This window comes from Amaranthus tricolor, chromosome 4 (genome assembly GCF_026212465.1).
Source record: "Amaranthus tricolor cultivar Red isolate AtriRed21 chromosome 4, ASM2621246v1, whole genome shotgun sequence".
NCBI classification, from domain to species: domain Eukaryota; kingdom Viridiplantae; phylum Streptophyta; class Magnoliopsida; order Caryophyllales; family Amaranthaceae; genus Amaranthus; species Amaranthus tricolor.
Window position 1 is genome coordinate 25,195,429 of NC_080050.1, and position 17,095 is coordinate 25,212,523.

The 17,095-nt window shown below is 32.7% G+C and overlaps 1 protein-coding gene across 1 annotated transcript; it reads right to left on the bottom strand.

Moving 5' to 3' along the window:
• Positions 1–3,954: 3,954 nt before the first annotated feature.
• Positions 3,955–15,106, bottom strand: LOC130809829 (ubiquitin carboxyl-terminal hydrolase 17). The gene is made up of 11 exons (XM_057675661.1): positions 14,445–15,106; positions 11,462–12,731; positions 11,299–11,387; positions 9,404–9,489; positions 9,116–9,278; positions 8,920–9,040; positions 8,676–8,833; positions 7,262–7,346; positions 6,956–7,168; positions 6,478–6,539; positions 3,955–4,848 (listed from the first exon to the last, which is right to left on the bottom strand). The coding sequence occupies exons 1-11, from the start codon at positions 14,726–14,728 to the stop codon at positions 4,122–4,124; spliced, it is 3,258 nt and encodes a 1,085-aa protein (XP_057531644.1). The 5' UTR covers positions 14,729–15,106; the 3' UTR covers positions 3,955–4,121.
• Between the last annotated feature and the right edge of the window lie 1,989 nt (positions 15,107–17,095).

The following is a 17,095-nucleotide window of genomic DNA, read 5'->3' on the forward strand; positions in this document are numbered from 1 at the left end:
TAGTAGTAGTAGTAGTATTATATATATATTAATCTCAATATTATTAATTATGAATTTATTTATTAATTTACTATTAACTGTTGTATTTCATTAATTTTGACATCTATCAAACTGTAATATTGATAAAATTTATGTTATATTTAAATTATTTGATATAAATAATAAAAATTTAAATAAAAAAATTTGAACTATTTTTGCATTATTATTAGCAAGAATTTGTTCTTGAAAAATTCAAAATGAGAAAAAGTTTTGAGAAATCCGAAAGAAGGATAGGTGTTAAGAAATGTGAAATGAGATAGGAGAAATTTGAAATGAAGTTCTGAATGGAGAAACAGGCTATCTTCATTGACAATGTTTGAATTCTGCGTCGGACTAGCTACGGCTTGGCAACCACACCAAAAATGATGACGGACTGATGACCACACCAAAGATGGCTGCGACCTAGCTACGAGCCTAGTACGTCGCTATTTAAAAAAATATATTTATTTAAACAAAATTTTTAAAACAAGTTAATAAAAAAATAAAATGGTGATGGTCTAACTACGGCCCTAGATCGTCACTCTGTTGCCTAACGGCTTGGGGCCATAGCCAAGTATCACTAATTTTTTCAAAAATAAATAAATAAAATTTTGAAAATTTGAGAGAAGATTTGGAGGCCGTCACCAAACTCATAATTTTATGATTTTTTTGGTAGTGCATTAATATCTCTAGCTAGAAAGGATATTATAAAATAATAAAAAATTTAAGATCTAATGAGAAATAAGAAACGCTAAAACAAAAAGTTTGAAACAAAAATTAAGACATCACATATAAAATTTAAGAGAAAAATATGATCGGATTAAATTTTCATGTGATTATAAATGATCGATCATCATGATCTCTATTTATAGATAGGGTATGAAGCATAACTTCCAAGTATTCAAAAATTATCACAAGTTACATATTTTTCAAATAACATGTACATTGGTCAAAAAAAAAGTATATTGCGAAAAACAATCAAATTTAGCAACCCGACTGAGCATGAATAATGATCGAACGAGCTCAACAGTCCAACACCATTTTGAAATTTTGTAACGCTTTGTGTGCAACCAAAATCCAAACCGCTCAATTGCACTCATATTTAAAAGTTAAAAATAGCTTTCTCAATGAAACGAAGAAGTGTTAATGGATAGGATGATAAAAATCAATTGCATACCATATATTTTCTCATTCTTTTTAGTTTTCACTACTTTTTATTTTAGTTTGTCTCATTTATTTTACACTATTTTTTTTAGCAATAATCTCATTTTCTTTCTTTTAACGTCATTCAAAAATTTAATCCATCTGAACCACTTATTTTATACGATCTTATCATCCATTTATTTTTTAAAAATCTTAGTCTCTAATTTAATTTCCATTTCAACTAAATTTCACCCAAAATCTTTTGGGTGTAGGGGTAATGAGTAATGATTTCAAGAAACTCAAAGTTAGCGAAGATGTAAGAGTAGACATGGAAGGCCCACAAAGAACACTAGAAAGCAAAGAATTATGTTAGTGTCTAGAAAAAATGTGGGAAGATACATCAATATACATGGATGGGGTGAGGAAGGTATGAGAAATGAGGTATGGGTAGGACTTATTATAAGCAATCATAACTACCAAAACCCAAAGAGAAAGGGTTATATATTCCCTACCAACTTGGGTTGGGTCATGGGTCATGGGTCATGGGTCATGGGTCGTGGGTGGGGACACTTGTCATGGGATGAGGGCTGACCTTTTGTGTGGAAATTCAATGGTTTTAGTAATTTTACTTCAACTCTCAATTGGTAAAGTGGACCCCTTTGCCTTCTAAGTCTCATACTGAATTTTCTACAGTTGTTTTCGCCAACGGTATTATGAAAAGACCTTTCGGCTTTCATCATAGGATGCTTGCTCTAAAAACTAGAGGGGACTAAAAATTATAAAGATACTATTTTATTATTTTTAAATGAAACTTTTACATTTTTTACGAATGATTAAAAAAATTATAAAATACTTAATATTAAAATATTTAATTACATTTTAGAATTAATTACATTATAAAACGAATTTATTATAAGCGCAAAATTAAATATAAATTGTAAAATTTGATTATAAAAAAATCTTAGAACATATCTTAAATTGCATAGGTAGATAAAAAAGATGTTCAAATGTGACTACATTTGAACCAAATGAATATATGTGATAAAGTCAACTTGTGGGATTTGGAAAATAAAGACTTTTGGAAATGAGAAAAATTAAAGAGTGAGAGAAAATTAAACAACCAATGTTAGCTTGTGAGGTCTTTGAGTGCAATGAGAATCAAAAGTAAGAGACATTATCAAAGTTGTTGGTGAATTAATAGAAGACAATTCTCAAAGGTTAAACCATATAAATATTCCAAAAAGCATCAAGATTAAGTGAATTATAGAATTATATGGACAATAATTTTTTCAAATATATCAATTTCTAGACAGAAAATTAACAAAAATCGTCAATTTTACAAAAATAATTATATTTCAGTAATATATATTTAGTCAATATATACTTATATATTTAATCATGCAATCATTATGTTATAATAAACAATTTATATCAATTATGATATTTTATTAGAAATCTTTTTATTTTAAAAACATACTATATGATTATATTTTTCTTTAAAATTTATATTTATATATAATTTCATTACAACAAACTTATTGTTTTGCATAAGTTTTATACTAATCTCTTCTAAGGGCTAAAATATTTAGACCAACATCTGCCCAGATGGATACATGCATTCTAATATTATCTCCACATTCATTCCATTCAACTGGACACTACTTCAAACAAAAAAAGGAAACTAGTTGTAGCCATCCCTGCCCAACATTTTCATTTATATCTAATCTTGTTTCATAGGATCAAAATTTTCATTTATATCTAATCTAACTTAGAAAATCAATAACGGGAAAATAAAATATTTTGTGGTTATTAATTCTCCACAATAAATTCATAACATAAAATACTTTTAATTAGTGAAGCTACTACGAATAGCCACTGGCGGATGTTAAAGTTAGCCGATAAAGCCCTTCTCCAAATTTTTTGGGTCATTATATTCAAACAAAATTTTGTAAATATTCAAAATACATAAATGTATAGTGGTTAAGACTTTAACGGTCCATTTGGTAGGTGATAATAAACGGTGGTAATGGGAATGATAAACAAGTGTGATTTTAGTTGAAAAATCTCTTGATTACCTTGACGGTCATGCTTGTCTAACTTTAATCATCTCATTTTCTTCATAAAATTCATTCGAATCTATGAGAGCATGTATAATTTGAGATATGCATTATCATCGGAAGAGGTGGTATTAGATGGTAATGGAAATTTGTAACAAAAAAAATTTTTTTTAATCAAAGTTTCATTACTATGATATAGAACTTTTAATGAAATTTTAAACTATAAAGCATTCTCATTACCGCTCAACCAGGTCGTATGAGTATAATTGTCAATATAAAGGTTGAGAGTTCAATTTTTAACCCCTTAATTTTTTGTAAAATAGATAATAATCTTAGTCCCTGAATAGTAATTAACTTTCCGCCAAGATCCGACACTGCATGCAGTGGTTAGTAATATTATATTACACTTCGGCCCTCACCATAGTCATCCTCAATCATCCGCCACCGTGTTTCACTACCACGGCAAATGAAAATGTAACAGATACACATAATAAAATTAATCAGCTCATTTACAACTTAATATTATATATATAAACCACAATTCTCTAGAAATTATAGAACGTTACCTATGCAAACGGAGGTTTGAACTTACAATTAATATAAAAGTTGAGACAATGGTTTTGTTGAAATAAGAACAGAAACTGTTAAAAGTACATTTTTTTAGCAAGCTATTAAAAGTTTATATTAAAAAAAAAAATCCTTGATAAGATGGTAGAAATTAAAGATGGATAAAAGGTGAAGTAAAAATTTTCATTTCTTTATACCTTCTCATTAAATACAAATGTAACAAGTTAATACATACAATATTTCCGACCCCTTTCCCCACAAAAAGATCAAGAAAAATAATTGGGGGAAGAGGGAAAACTTGCGGTAAAAACATTTATTCCTTCTTAACAATTAATATTATATAATGGAATTACTTAAATCTGATTTCTTCCTACAAGATCGTCTCAGATGTACACCAGAACCAGATTTTTCATTACCCAACGAGTTAGCCCATCCTAATTTCTCGGCCTCAGCCTCTTTACTACAACTACTACTACTAATATGTACTAGATTTTTCGTTACTTGCTTGCTACTAGTGTTAGAATGCAAAAATGAACCTGATTCAACAGGTCTAGATACCTCTGTCAGAACTGGTTGAGCATTATCATCCGGATTGGCAGAAGCATACCTCTCTGAACTGGAAAGGGGTGAAAGCCTCGTGTATTCAGGAGAAGATGAGCACGAGGAGGAAGAGGACGTCTCTGAATCTGAAGATTGCCTGAAAAAGGCATTGAAACCAAAAATATACTCGGAAATTTCATCTGCACTAATAGACTCCCTGTTGCTGTCAGTACTACTTGAGACTTCATCTGAGTGGCTAAATAAGGAAGAATTATCACTAGACGAGTCAACATCAAGAATATTATTTCGTACAGGGGGCGAGCTTGTTCCATTTTGATAAACATAGCCAGGACTGGCCAAATTATCTGGAGCCCGACTGGCGAGCGTAGATGGATCTTTCAGTCTTGAATTAGTAATCTTCGCACTACTCCGAGAAGCATCAACCTCAGCAACCTTGACCTTACTTGACAAATCACGACAAACCATAGCACTTCTAATAGACTTTGGAGCACGTGGAGAGATTCTGCAAAACAAATGCTACAATCTTAGAATCATAACGTGAAAGAGGAAATGAGCTTTTAATTAGATAACTAGTCATATAATAACCTCTATATGAAGTTAAAAAAGGTACTGTGAATTTGGTGGTTTGCGAATTCAAAGAACAAATCCAGAATAAAAAATCCAGATTATATTACTACAATAACTCAAGGAAGATATCCGCTTCTAAGAACAAATTCATCCTCATCATGTATAAGAACCACATCTTGTACAGCATAAGAAAAAGAAATAGACCATATAAAATAGATTAAGGGCCTCAACAACACCAATGCCAAATCCATAATCCCAAAAGATTGAGATCGGCTACATGAATCAATAAATTAGTGCTAGTGGTCATCCACATAAATTCTCATTCACCGTTCTTTTTGATTTTCTACCATCTCAAGATGTAAATCTAAAGTCTTTCTAATCCTTCCTCCACGTCATTTTCAATCTTTCTCGCTCTTTTTCTAAATCCCCAGGCATTTCAATTTAATTTAGTTTTTGGAAATTTTGATTTTTTTTCCAGAAACAAGTGTCTAATAAAACAAAAAATGGAAGTGAATAGGGCCATAATATGTTACTTCAGCTTAATGCAAAGAAAGCCAAGGATCACCTAAATGAGGTACCAAAAAGTGTTTTTGAATAAAGGGAAATTCTACATGGTAACAACGAACTTCCATAAAATGCCAATGGTAGCACTTTTCTAAGATTTTTCCACATGGATACTGCCATAGCATTTTCCTTTAAATTTTTGTTAATTTCCGTTTAATTCACCATTTTGGCATTTCTACCCTTATTATATAAATGTTGGTAGATGTCTTTATAATTTGCTCTAAACCATTTTTATGCTCTAGAATGTTTAATTCACCATTTTGACATTTAATTCACCGTTTAATTTTCAACGCTCTCAAATATTTAGGGAAAATAAAAAGACAAGAACCACACTTAATAAGGGTAGAAATGTGAAAATGATAAATTAAACGGAAAATATTACGATTGTAAGATAAGGCATAAACTGGATGCTACCATGTGGAAAAATCTTACAAAAGTACTACCACTGGCATTTCATGAAAAGTCGATGCTACCATGTGGAATTTCCCTTTTGAATAAATTACAATTAGCAAATAAGATAATTATTGTGAAGAAAACAAATCCAATAATGGCAACAGTAGTTGAAGTTCTACACTTGAAACAGAAAAAAACGTTGAAGACATTTATGACATACTTCTATAGATTATAACTCATTACCAGCATGATAATGAAATTTTACCTCAGTAATTTAACAGATACATTATTGAAATGAACACTAAATTAACAAGCATGTTTCCAAATAAGATACTACTGCAGCATGATCCTGCTACATAAAAAGTCAAGGTACTTAATCTTTTCAAAACATCAAGACAATGTCATTCGAAACAAAATTGTCATGGCACAGGGATCCATAAATTTAGATAGCAGCTTACTCACATTCATCCTAAAAGAATTCATTTCCATATTATTAAGTTGAAAAATTAAATCATCGAGGAACTTCAATACTGACCCCCAACCTCTAAACATCATGCCCCAAACGGAAAGACTACTCTAAATATTTGATATACTTCAGAAGTAATACCTTGAGTAGAAGAGCATATATGCTCCCTTGCTTAGTACACTAGCCAATTCCACAGCCTTGACCTGTTCAATCAAACACACATCAATATATAAAACAAACCTCTTGTCTAATCAAACCCAAATCATAAAAACTGTATGGTTTCATAAAATATATTATTATGCAAAATTGATGCACCAATCAAAACTACGAAGGTTGTCATTTCACAATATGTTAATATGCAAGGTAAAATTACAGGATGAGTTACACAAGGATCAAAAAAGAGGATTTCTGATGGCTCAAAACAATTCCAAATATGGTATCACACTGTTGAAAAAACTAAAGGCTAGAGAAAAATGTGAGTAAAGACAAGGATGAAAAACAACAAACAAACAAAACTAGATACAAGGTAGAGGCAAAAAAGGGAGAAATGCTCATTTTTTATCGACAAAAAGTAAACATAATACAAAGATAATTATAAGCAAAATTTGACAGTGTATACCATGCTATCATCAATCTTGTACCACTTATTATGTGCGTTTCGAACGTAGCACACATAATGACCCGAAAAGGCTGCATTCATAATATCCAAGTGAACCACCACCCCATAAAGTCTATATATGGGTGATTTGTCACTCCCGCTCCTCATATAATGGGCTAAATTTAAAATCTCTGGAAATCCAATTGCCTTATTAAGCTTTCCAAACTTCCCTGACTGGATAGATAACAATTAAAACAATTAGTAAACGATTAATCATGTGAAAAAATTATTTTGAAACTAATCGTTACTTAGAAATATTTAACTAACCTGAAACCGCTTTAGCGCAATGGTAAGGACATTGGGAGCCTCTGATATGTCTAGTTTCTTTTTTGCTCTTTCATAAGACTTGCACCTGTCAAAAAGCAAGGAATCCTGATGTAGTTTTGCCTAAATTTTGTCTACGTACAAGAATTACAAAAAAGTTTTTTATACCTTGTGCCCTTTTTAGGATGAATGCATACAAAAAACTTTATTACCTAAAACATCAAAACTAAAAAATGGGTCATTCAGGCTCCAGGTCTGTTCGGGTCAGGATCCAGACACAGGTCTGATTAGGGGTGGGGTGGATATGTTTAGGTTAATTCATTATTCAAATAAAAAAAATTATTTTTATGATGACATACAAAATAAAGTGACAAACATGATGTTATTCATTATAAATTACTCCCTTCATTCCAATTTAATTCCAACACTTTCCTTTTTCCCATCCCAAAATTAGCTCTAACGTTACTATCTTTTGTAATGACCCACCAACTGTTTACTATTTATTACAATTCCCCTTGGGCCAACCGCCAACGTCATTCCCACTTTACTTGCATATTCTCTTTTTCTTTGGCCCACATGAATTCAGCAACATTTCGTTTCTCCAATACAATGGCTCCCACCTACGCGGGGTTTGAAGGGCCCAAATGTACGCAACCTTACCTTGTTAGTAATCACAAAGATGTTTTTGATTGATCTTTAGTAACAAAAAGCATGTGCAACTTCACATAAATAAAAAGTGCACATGATTTAATAAACTACTTTAATTTAGTTCTTTATAGCTGAAACTAAAGAATTATAAATCTTCAGCCACAAAATATTATTTATCAAAACAAATACCTCAATATCTTCATCGTGAATAAGGTAATACTTATAAATGACCTAATCACAACTTATCATTTTAAAACTTTGTGCTATTATAAATTTTGGAACTGTTTCTAGATATAAATAGAACATGATATGAGATAAAATAAATTAGATGTTTTGATGATAATTTCATAATTTAATAGTACACTACCGATTGGATCACTTGGAGAGTTGAACTTGGTCTCCCTAATTCAGGTGAGGTTGAATTTGGTCGGCGTGTATGGATCATATCAAGCTAAGTTCAAGTCTCAACTAGTGATTTTGTTTTACATGTTTGTACCACCTAATTTCATACTTCGAACGTAAACATATATATATCAATAAGAAAATAACACATGCTAGTCCATATCCATTTTACAAGATAACTATAAAGTGTGCAGTGGGAAATTCAGTCATTCGATAAGCACAACACCCCTCATCTAAATTCAAACTAGCACATAAACCTATTGAAAAATTAGCATTTACCATATAAAAATAACATTGTGTTCATTCTTTTAAACAAAGGATATTTTACATATGACATAAGCACATCTTGCATATAGCATGAACTTACCTGCCACAATGGTACTTGTTTTCTCCGTCAAGAGGTTCAGTTCCTGTAAATTTCCGCAAAGCATCTTCCAAAGTTTCTATGTCTCCCCCTATCTCAACAGTAAGATCCATCATCCTCTCGTGTTTCTCAGATTTACCACGGCACTTCGTACATTTTATCTGTAGCAGCCAAAAAAACCAGCTTAAGATATTTATTTTTTTATCTTGGTTTAAGACATAGATTAATTAGCAAGACATTATCCTACCTTTGAGCGAAGATAACCTCCAAAAGTTAGCCCCAAAAGATTTGTTTCTTCCTGTAAAGATCCAGTAGCAATCCCACCAACTTCTTGTAGGCATGTAGATTGCATCGTGTCAATAGCATACCTACCAATGATATCCAAATTAAATTCAGCAACAAGCTACATGACAAAAAAAAGAGAATCTTGAAATAAATCCAACCTCAGAAACTCATGTGCATCCTCCTCCCTCCCACTAGAAAGATGGCTCCCGATTTTCTGTATTTGGGATAGTATACCTATTGGAGAAAGTGCAGAACCCCCGTCCTTTCCCTTTAAGATCAACCTTTCAAACTCGCATAGAAAGCACCATTCTTTCTTTGCACCTGTCAAATTAAAAAACCAGATAACCGCAAAGCAAAGGGTCACATGATATATAAATACAATAAATAGGAAGATGGACATAATATTAAGAAAACAATCAATCAGTAGAAGTTGTGTTATAACTTACATGCTTTAGAATGAAGTCCTTGAAGAAGATAAGCAGTAAGCGGTGGGGTAAATGCTAAGCATTGGAGGATAACATTGGCATAGCAGCTAGAACAAGGGTAAAAACTAGAATCAGAAAGCAAAAAAAAAAAAAGCAAGGAAAGTAGAAATAGATCAAATTAGCCAATAGCAAAATATTAATCTTTGTAAAGAAATATTAGAGCAACGATATCCTATAAATTAAAGTTTCGCGGTTGACACCTTTGATCTACAAGAAGGCCCACACAAGAAACGGAAAGAGAGCAATAGAGAAAAGCTCAGATTGTCCAACTATTATAATTTTAAAAAGAAGAAAATATATTATTTATTAGTCTTTGTCCAGAAGCATGCAGTCTTAGGGCCACACCTACATTGACAAACCTTGACCTTTCTTGCATTAATATTAAAAAATAATGATAAATGAAAAACAACATCCTGAAGCCAACTAGGTGTCTAGGCAACTTACAAAAAAAACAATTATCAGAATTAATACAAACATCCCAAATGTAAAATCTTTGTACTTTCATCTGTCATATTCTATATCCTACAACTCCTAGCTCACTGAAATGCAACAAGTTGAAACAGCCAACTCCCTTCTCCACTTAATTCTCACTCTGCACCCACCCTTTCATGATGTCCATATTGCAATCATAATTCAAGAACCTATATCTTCATCTGCAACCCTACTCCTAATGAACAACAGCACGAAATAGGTATATCATTCTCTACAAAAGAACACGCTCTCCAAATAATGACTAAGCACTAGCCACAAATCCCTCTATAAATTCAGCATATACATTCCATTCCCTTTCAGGGTTCCCAATCTCAACCATAGTTTTAAAAGTCCATTATGTCCAATATGGTAAAACATCAGAAATTTATAATTATGCAGAGATCTTACCATTTGTTTGTGTAAGACTAGGGTCTGACTAGTGAGGGATGCATAAACATGCCATAGCGTGCACCAAATAACAAATTCTAATGCATTTATATGCAAATATTAACTAGTTGATCAGCAACAAACTATGATATTCCTTTCTAACAATGCATTTTGTGCCCATGTCTTCATCAGTTCATCTTACCAATAGCATGTCAGATCTCATCCCAACCCCATCACAGATTCCATATTCAAACATTAATCTTCTGTCCCTTCTAACTATCCATCAACCATGCTACTATATGACTTCAAAGTTATGCTTGAATAGATCTTAGTTATAAAATTTCCCCAAAGAGACGAAGATCATTAGTTCTAATCCAAACTCCATCAATAGATCAAATAAACTCTAAAGTGATGGTAGCTACTCATCCAAATTGGTTTGTAAGTAAGCTTTACCACAAATTGCCGAAATATGGTAATTACAATTAACAATGATTTTCATTTAAACAACCACCCCTCCCCCAACAAAAAAGAAGCCAGAAATTTGTAGGCACTCCTATCTCTATTGCAATTTTCTAAACCTTTTTCACAAGCACTTTTAATTAATCCCCCTCGAAAGTTACTCATATTATAGGTTGAATCATCAATTATATTGCTCAGTTGTTAAAATTAAATGATTAATAAGCAATTTTTCATGCTGCCATGCTCCTTCCAAAAATCATCAATCTTCAATTATATGCAAATTGTAATGAATTATCAATAGTATAATATTCAGAGTACATGCATACGGCTCGCACTATTGATGAAGATTCAAATGCTTATTTTCAATCTTTTCCAGCCAAAATTAACATTGCAACCAATCAAATATAAATTATTTTAACAGTTATACATTTTGAATCTATTTCTCATAAAAACTACAATGCAAGAGTGATTAGTGTCATTTCAGTCTCGTGTGCATAACAATGAATAAAGATGAAGGCTAAAAGCTATCATGTATTCACCTGTTACCACAATTTATTAATCCACATGGTCGCAGCTCCACCTTGTTCCAATGATAAAGCTTAACAAACAACTCATAAGAAAAAACAGCCTGCAAAATCAACAAGGAAACTCAACAACGCTGCAAGGACATAAAAGTATACACAAAATCAAAACTGCACCAACCTTCTCAGTGTTTTTTACATCATCACCCTGTTTCAACAATTTTGGAGCTCTCAACTGCTCAACAACTTTTAGCACTGATGTTTTTAGTCCCACTGTGGCAGTTGGGGTTACTTGAGTGGCTACAGCAGCACCTTTACTAGATTTAACGGATTTTCTGGATGGGGCAATAGGATCCTTCATGGCAGATGGACCATAAGATTTTGCTGACAATTCAACTTTCTTTGAAACCAATGAACGCAGCACATCTTTAGAGCCTTGGTCCAAATCATTTTCCTTCTCTGAAGCATACAGTGGTCGAGAACTATATTTAAAAGTTTCTTCGGTAGCTCGAACTTGTCCGGACTTCACCAAATACCCATCACTATTACTCACCCTAACTCTGTTTGCAGGATCCTTAGCGCCCGAGGTTGTAGAGTTAAGATGTCTTCTAGGATCTCTCTGATCCTTTTCTGTAAAAGTAGGCTCTCTAGCAAGCTTACTTGTGCTAGCCATAACAGGAAGAGTGTCAGGTGATGATTCCAGCCCTTGACAATGCATATCTGATACGATATTCTCTAATCCACCAGCTTCCAGCTTGGCATTAGAGCTTTTCAAGTGTTGTTTAGTTTTACAATAGTCAAGAGTACCTTCCCAAAAACCAGATGTGGCTATTGAAGGTTTCAATAAGTTCTTATCAGAGCGACTGGTGTTCAAAGCTGAATAACCAGCTGCTTTACTTAGCTCTTCTTCCTTGGAATCACCAGAAGTGGTGTCCGTATCATCATTAGATTCCACCCTTGAATAAGCTTCTTCCTCCAATGGCTTAGTTTGCTCCACAATCCGACCAGTTGAGGAAGTCTCTGGGTTATCAGGAGTGGAGCAAGAATCAGATAAATCAGATTTAAGATCATGTATACTATCAATATCAGAGCTGGAATCATCAATGCACATGCCATCACTTGAAGAAAATGCATGTGATTGAGATGCTCCCAAAATTCCATTTAAATCAGCTTGAGGCTCTAGCTCATCTCCTTCACAAGGAAAAGTAACAGAAGTCTTCTCATTCTCACAGTTGTCAAATGGGGCGAATACAGGTTGGGTGGGATTCAGATTCTCTTGTGCAGTTCCAACTTCTTCACCAAGTAATCCACTATTCACATTTTCATCAGTAAAACATTGTTGCTTAATAGGATCACCCACATATCCCTCATGGATCTCAGCACTACTCACTGATGGATGGCACTCATCCTTGTGACCTTGTCTCCAATGAATAATTTGACACTTGCCAGAGCTGAAATTTTCAAAAGGAATAGATATTGTTAGTGTTCTGCAATGCCTATCTTACAACTTCAAGAAGCTTTTCCTCACACTTTGTTTTGTTGATATAAAGAATCAGCACTAATACATGAAAACGTGGAGATGAAATCATCAATGGAGCCTCCAAACAAAACAAAAACTTATACCAACCTCCATATATTGTGTTCGATTTTACATGCATTACATATAATAAAAAAAATGGGATAAATGAATATACAACAAATAAATCTAACACATTATACAATAAATGGCCACGAGATCCAGATTCCACAAATCATTTACCTCTTCCATTCCAAACCCAACCCATGTACAACAACGACAATGCCAAAGCTTTAATCTCAATAGATTGAGGTGATTTTTGGTTCATAATCATGGAATGTGACAAGGGTTTTTTGACAAAAAGATGCCAACCGAATGTTAAACAAAGAAGGCGAGAGTATCAATAGAGACTTAGATGCTTAGATTTAGATGGTTTAACACATTTGTTTGGGATTAATTGTCTGTTTTGGATTGTGTGCAAGGGATGAGACCTGTTTTGGTTTAATAAATCTATTTTTGCAGCTGTAATATGTTCTAATTTAAATTGAATGAGAATATGACATGTTTTTGAGGGGTTGATTAAATTTACACATTATATGAAAACACTAAAATAGCCTTGTCATTTGCAGAATTTATAAGTGAAACTAACCAAAACTATCACACATTACCAAAAAGGTGAGAGGTGGAGACCCAAGATCTAGTCTGATACTCAAATCACAAATATATCTAAAATAAAAGTTGTAATCTCTGTCAAAAAAAAACAACAGATAAAAGGAACGGGATGATAACTAATAAAAACACCAGCTTCTACAATCAGATTCATCCACCAACTGCAATTTCAATGAAATCTTGAAAAAGGAGTTTATTTCAACTTTCATATTGTTCTTCCCTAGCCAATTACAAGTTCAATTGCAAATAACACAGTCAAGCATTCAAATCTTAACATCTTTCATATCCTGATCACTTTCTCTGTTTGGTAAAATAGGCTAAAGTTCACTAATTTCCCTAACCAGATAACTTCTACAATTAAATCATTCACTTTTGTCGGCACTACCCCAAATGCTTAGCTTCAGAATCACACTTCAACAAACAATTACCACTCTTCAGCTGACCATCAGTGTCAAACTGAGCTACAGTATAACAGCTTACCAAACACAAGGGAAATAATAAAAAGTGAATTTTTGACAATCTAATTTCTCAGTCAACAGAAACAAATGCCATATTTCACAGCAAAACCACCAGCTTCAACGGTAAAATTCAGCTGATTCCATCTCCAATTCAAAAAGGTTATAGATTAAAACTTGAAAATTACACAAAAGAGTAATCATTTCAATTACCAATTGATGTAATTGAACAACTAATTATCAGATTCTTTCAACTCGGGATCACTTTCACACGGTAACACCTAAAATCCATCCTTCAATCAAAATCACCTAATTTTCCAAACCTCCTATCTCTACAATTAGAATTATCCACAATTTCACCAGAAAGAGTCGCTAAGCGTTAAAATTCTCATTGTCGCCTCATAATAAAGAAAATTATACATCAATCGCAAACAAAATTAAAATTTCTCAAATTTACTCAATTGACCTTAAATTTTCCAATCAAAGAAACATAATTAGCAAATAAAACGCAGAAAAAAACATACCAGTAATTAACTGCTTTGCATCTAGCACATCGATTGGCAGTAGGGGTGAAACAAACAGCACAGACACGAAGAGACGAAATCGAAATTGAAGAGCTATAACCAAACGAAGCTTCAACCTCAGCTCGAGCAGCCTCTTCGGAGGCTTGAACAAGTAAACGATTGATCTCCTCCTGTCTAGCAACCGCAAGCCGCCATTTTCGGCGGAGAAGGAAAAAAGTCGCTGGAAAAAATACGAAAATGAAGAAAACAGCAACGCGAAACCCTAGATCCCCGGGAATGAGCATTTATTCACTAAAATGAATAGAACTGACATCACAAAACTTCAAAAACCCTAATTTTGGTCCCCAATTTGTTCTTCGAAAATCGAAATTCATAGACTAAACTTGTATAATAACAAAAATGATGGAGAAAATCTGCATGTAGAATAAAGAATTACAAGAAATTTATGGCAAGAAGGATGGAATGTCGTTTGGAGTGAACCAAAAGAAGAGAGAGAAAGTAGAGAGAAGGAAAGAGGGCGTGTGTATGTTATGAATTATGATTCTTTCTTTGTTCGAGTGTTTGTTTTTTCTATTGATTTTTTATTCGCGGAAGGTTTTAGATCGGAAATATAGGGCTATTTTTCCTTCTTTGAGAAGTACTACTACATTTACATACAACATTATAGTGTCATACACATGACAAAATGGTCCATTGGATATGGAATATGAGGTTGTGTTGGATTTGCTTTGGGGTTCGGATTGATTTAACCAATTTATAATTTTTATAGAAAATGTTTTGTTATAAGAATATACTAATACATTTGTGGGTCAAAAGCAAAATATTGAGTAAACGTATTAAAATTTAACTATAATTACTGTGAGTTTTTAGTAAATTTCAAAAAAACTTAACAAAATTGATAAAATTCACGTGAAACTGACAAAGTTGACAAAATTAATAAAAAGGATTTTCAGATGAATTCATGTTAATGTCAAATTTGACTCTGTATATTTTTGTATTATAAGTAAATAAATTTTGGTTAGTCACCCACTAAATTCTGATTAGGTTTCGGGATAATTATCTGTTGAGTCAAAATTTGACACGTTTGTTAGAAAAAAAAATGTTCAAAAATGAACTTATTATGATTCGACTCAAATTTAATCTTAAAAACAAAATCGAATTTGCAAGATATATACTTTCACAACATATTCTAAATTGACCTCACTCAAACATATTTACTAGAATTCTGCCCAAACATTTAATATATACAACCTATAGTAACGAACAAATGGTCAATTACGAATCGATAAGATTTAACCCAATAGATCATAAATTTATTATTATTTTATTATTCTTTCAAGTTATAATTGTGGAATATTTACTTAAGTAATAAGAATAATGAATAAATAATATGACATAACTTAAAAATTAATACAAAAGTAGAAAATTCACTAATTTCAAAATAACTGGTTGAAATTACTATTAGTGGTCATTTGAAAATATTTGGTCTTTACAATCAATCAATTCGTAAACACCAAATAAACTAAGCTTAACTAGTAAAATGGAAATACATGTGATTGGGTTAAATTAAAGTCAAAGGTAATTTAGATAGGTCAAAAGCAAATCAAAATGTTAGCATGCCATCTAATTCATCTAATTCAATTAAAGTCAAAGATAATTTAGATAGGTCAAAAGCAAATCAAAACCAAAAAAAACTGGCAAATGTAATTTCAAAAAGTTTCAAACTTGACAACCATTTATACAAAGGATTCAAGTACAAAACCTCACTAAAAATTAAAGTATTAAGTAAAATAAATTCGCCCGTGTGGCACGGGTGGGTTGCCTGCATGACACAGGTGAAATGTCAAAAGTTATTATATCTTTGTTATAGAAATTAGGAATTCAAATTTTACACATGAAGCACAGGTGGTTTGCCCTTGTGTCACGAGTAAGACATTCTTTGACTTTTTCATTACCAAATTTTGAGCTTGCTAGGGTACTTCGGACGTTCGCTCATGTGACATTGACACGGTCACACGGGTGTCCGTGTTGCACGGGCGAGCTTGTGTTGTTGCCACTTTGATTGTCTGTGATGCTGTAGTAGTTGAATGGTCAAGCTTGGATGGATGGCCTTGCCCTCATGACACAGGGATGGGCGCCCATGTGACATAGACGACTAATAGTGCTATTCTTTTTTTTTTCGTCATTGTGCTATCAAGTTCTTCTCAAGTCACTTGAGTTTCTTTGGCATACTCATTATCCTCAACTTATTCTCAAGATTTTCAAAGTCTCTACGGATTTAGGGAGCATCATTCTAATGCACGCCAGAGCTCAAAAATTAGGCAAAACCTTGAAGGAAAAAAAATAGTCAGATACACACCATCCAAAAATGACGTAAATTCGAGGAAATAAAGGAAAACACATAGAAAACCAATCAAAACACCCAAGAATGTGAGGGAAAACATGTAAGTTAATGGTCTAAGGTCAGATTGAATATTGATAGAGCTAACACTAACCTAATGCAGTTTTTGTTGCTTGTAGTTTGTTTTGGCAACAGAGGAAGAAAAGAGAAAATAAATGTTGGAGTCCGAGTATGATTTATTTCCTGATACAACCTACTCTATTATACCATCAATACGTTTTTGTTTCTAATTGGTTGAAGTTGCAACCTC

Bases quoted from the DNA above. Each gene is read 5' to 3' on its own strand.
- LOC130809829 (XM_057675661.1), bottom strand. From the start codon at position 14,728: ATGCTCATTCCCGGGGATCTAGGGTTTCGCGTTGCTGTTTTCTTCATT. The intron at 11,388-11,461 runs GTTGGTGCAGTT...TTGATTTTGCAG, and splicing joins ATGTAAAAAACACTGAGAAG to GCTGTTTTTTCTTATGAGTT. The intron at 7,347-8,675 runs GTAAGTTCATGC...GCTTTTTGACAG, and splicing joins AACAAGTACCATTGTGGCAG to GTGCAAGTCTTATGAAAGAG.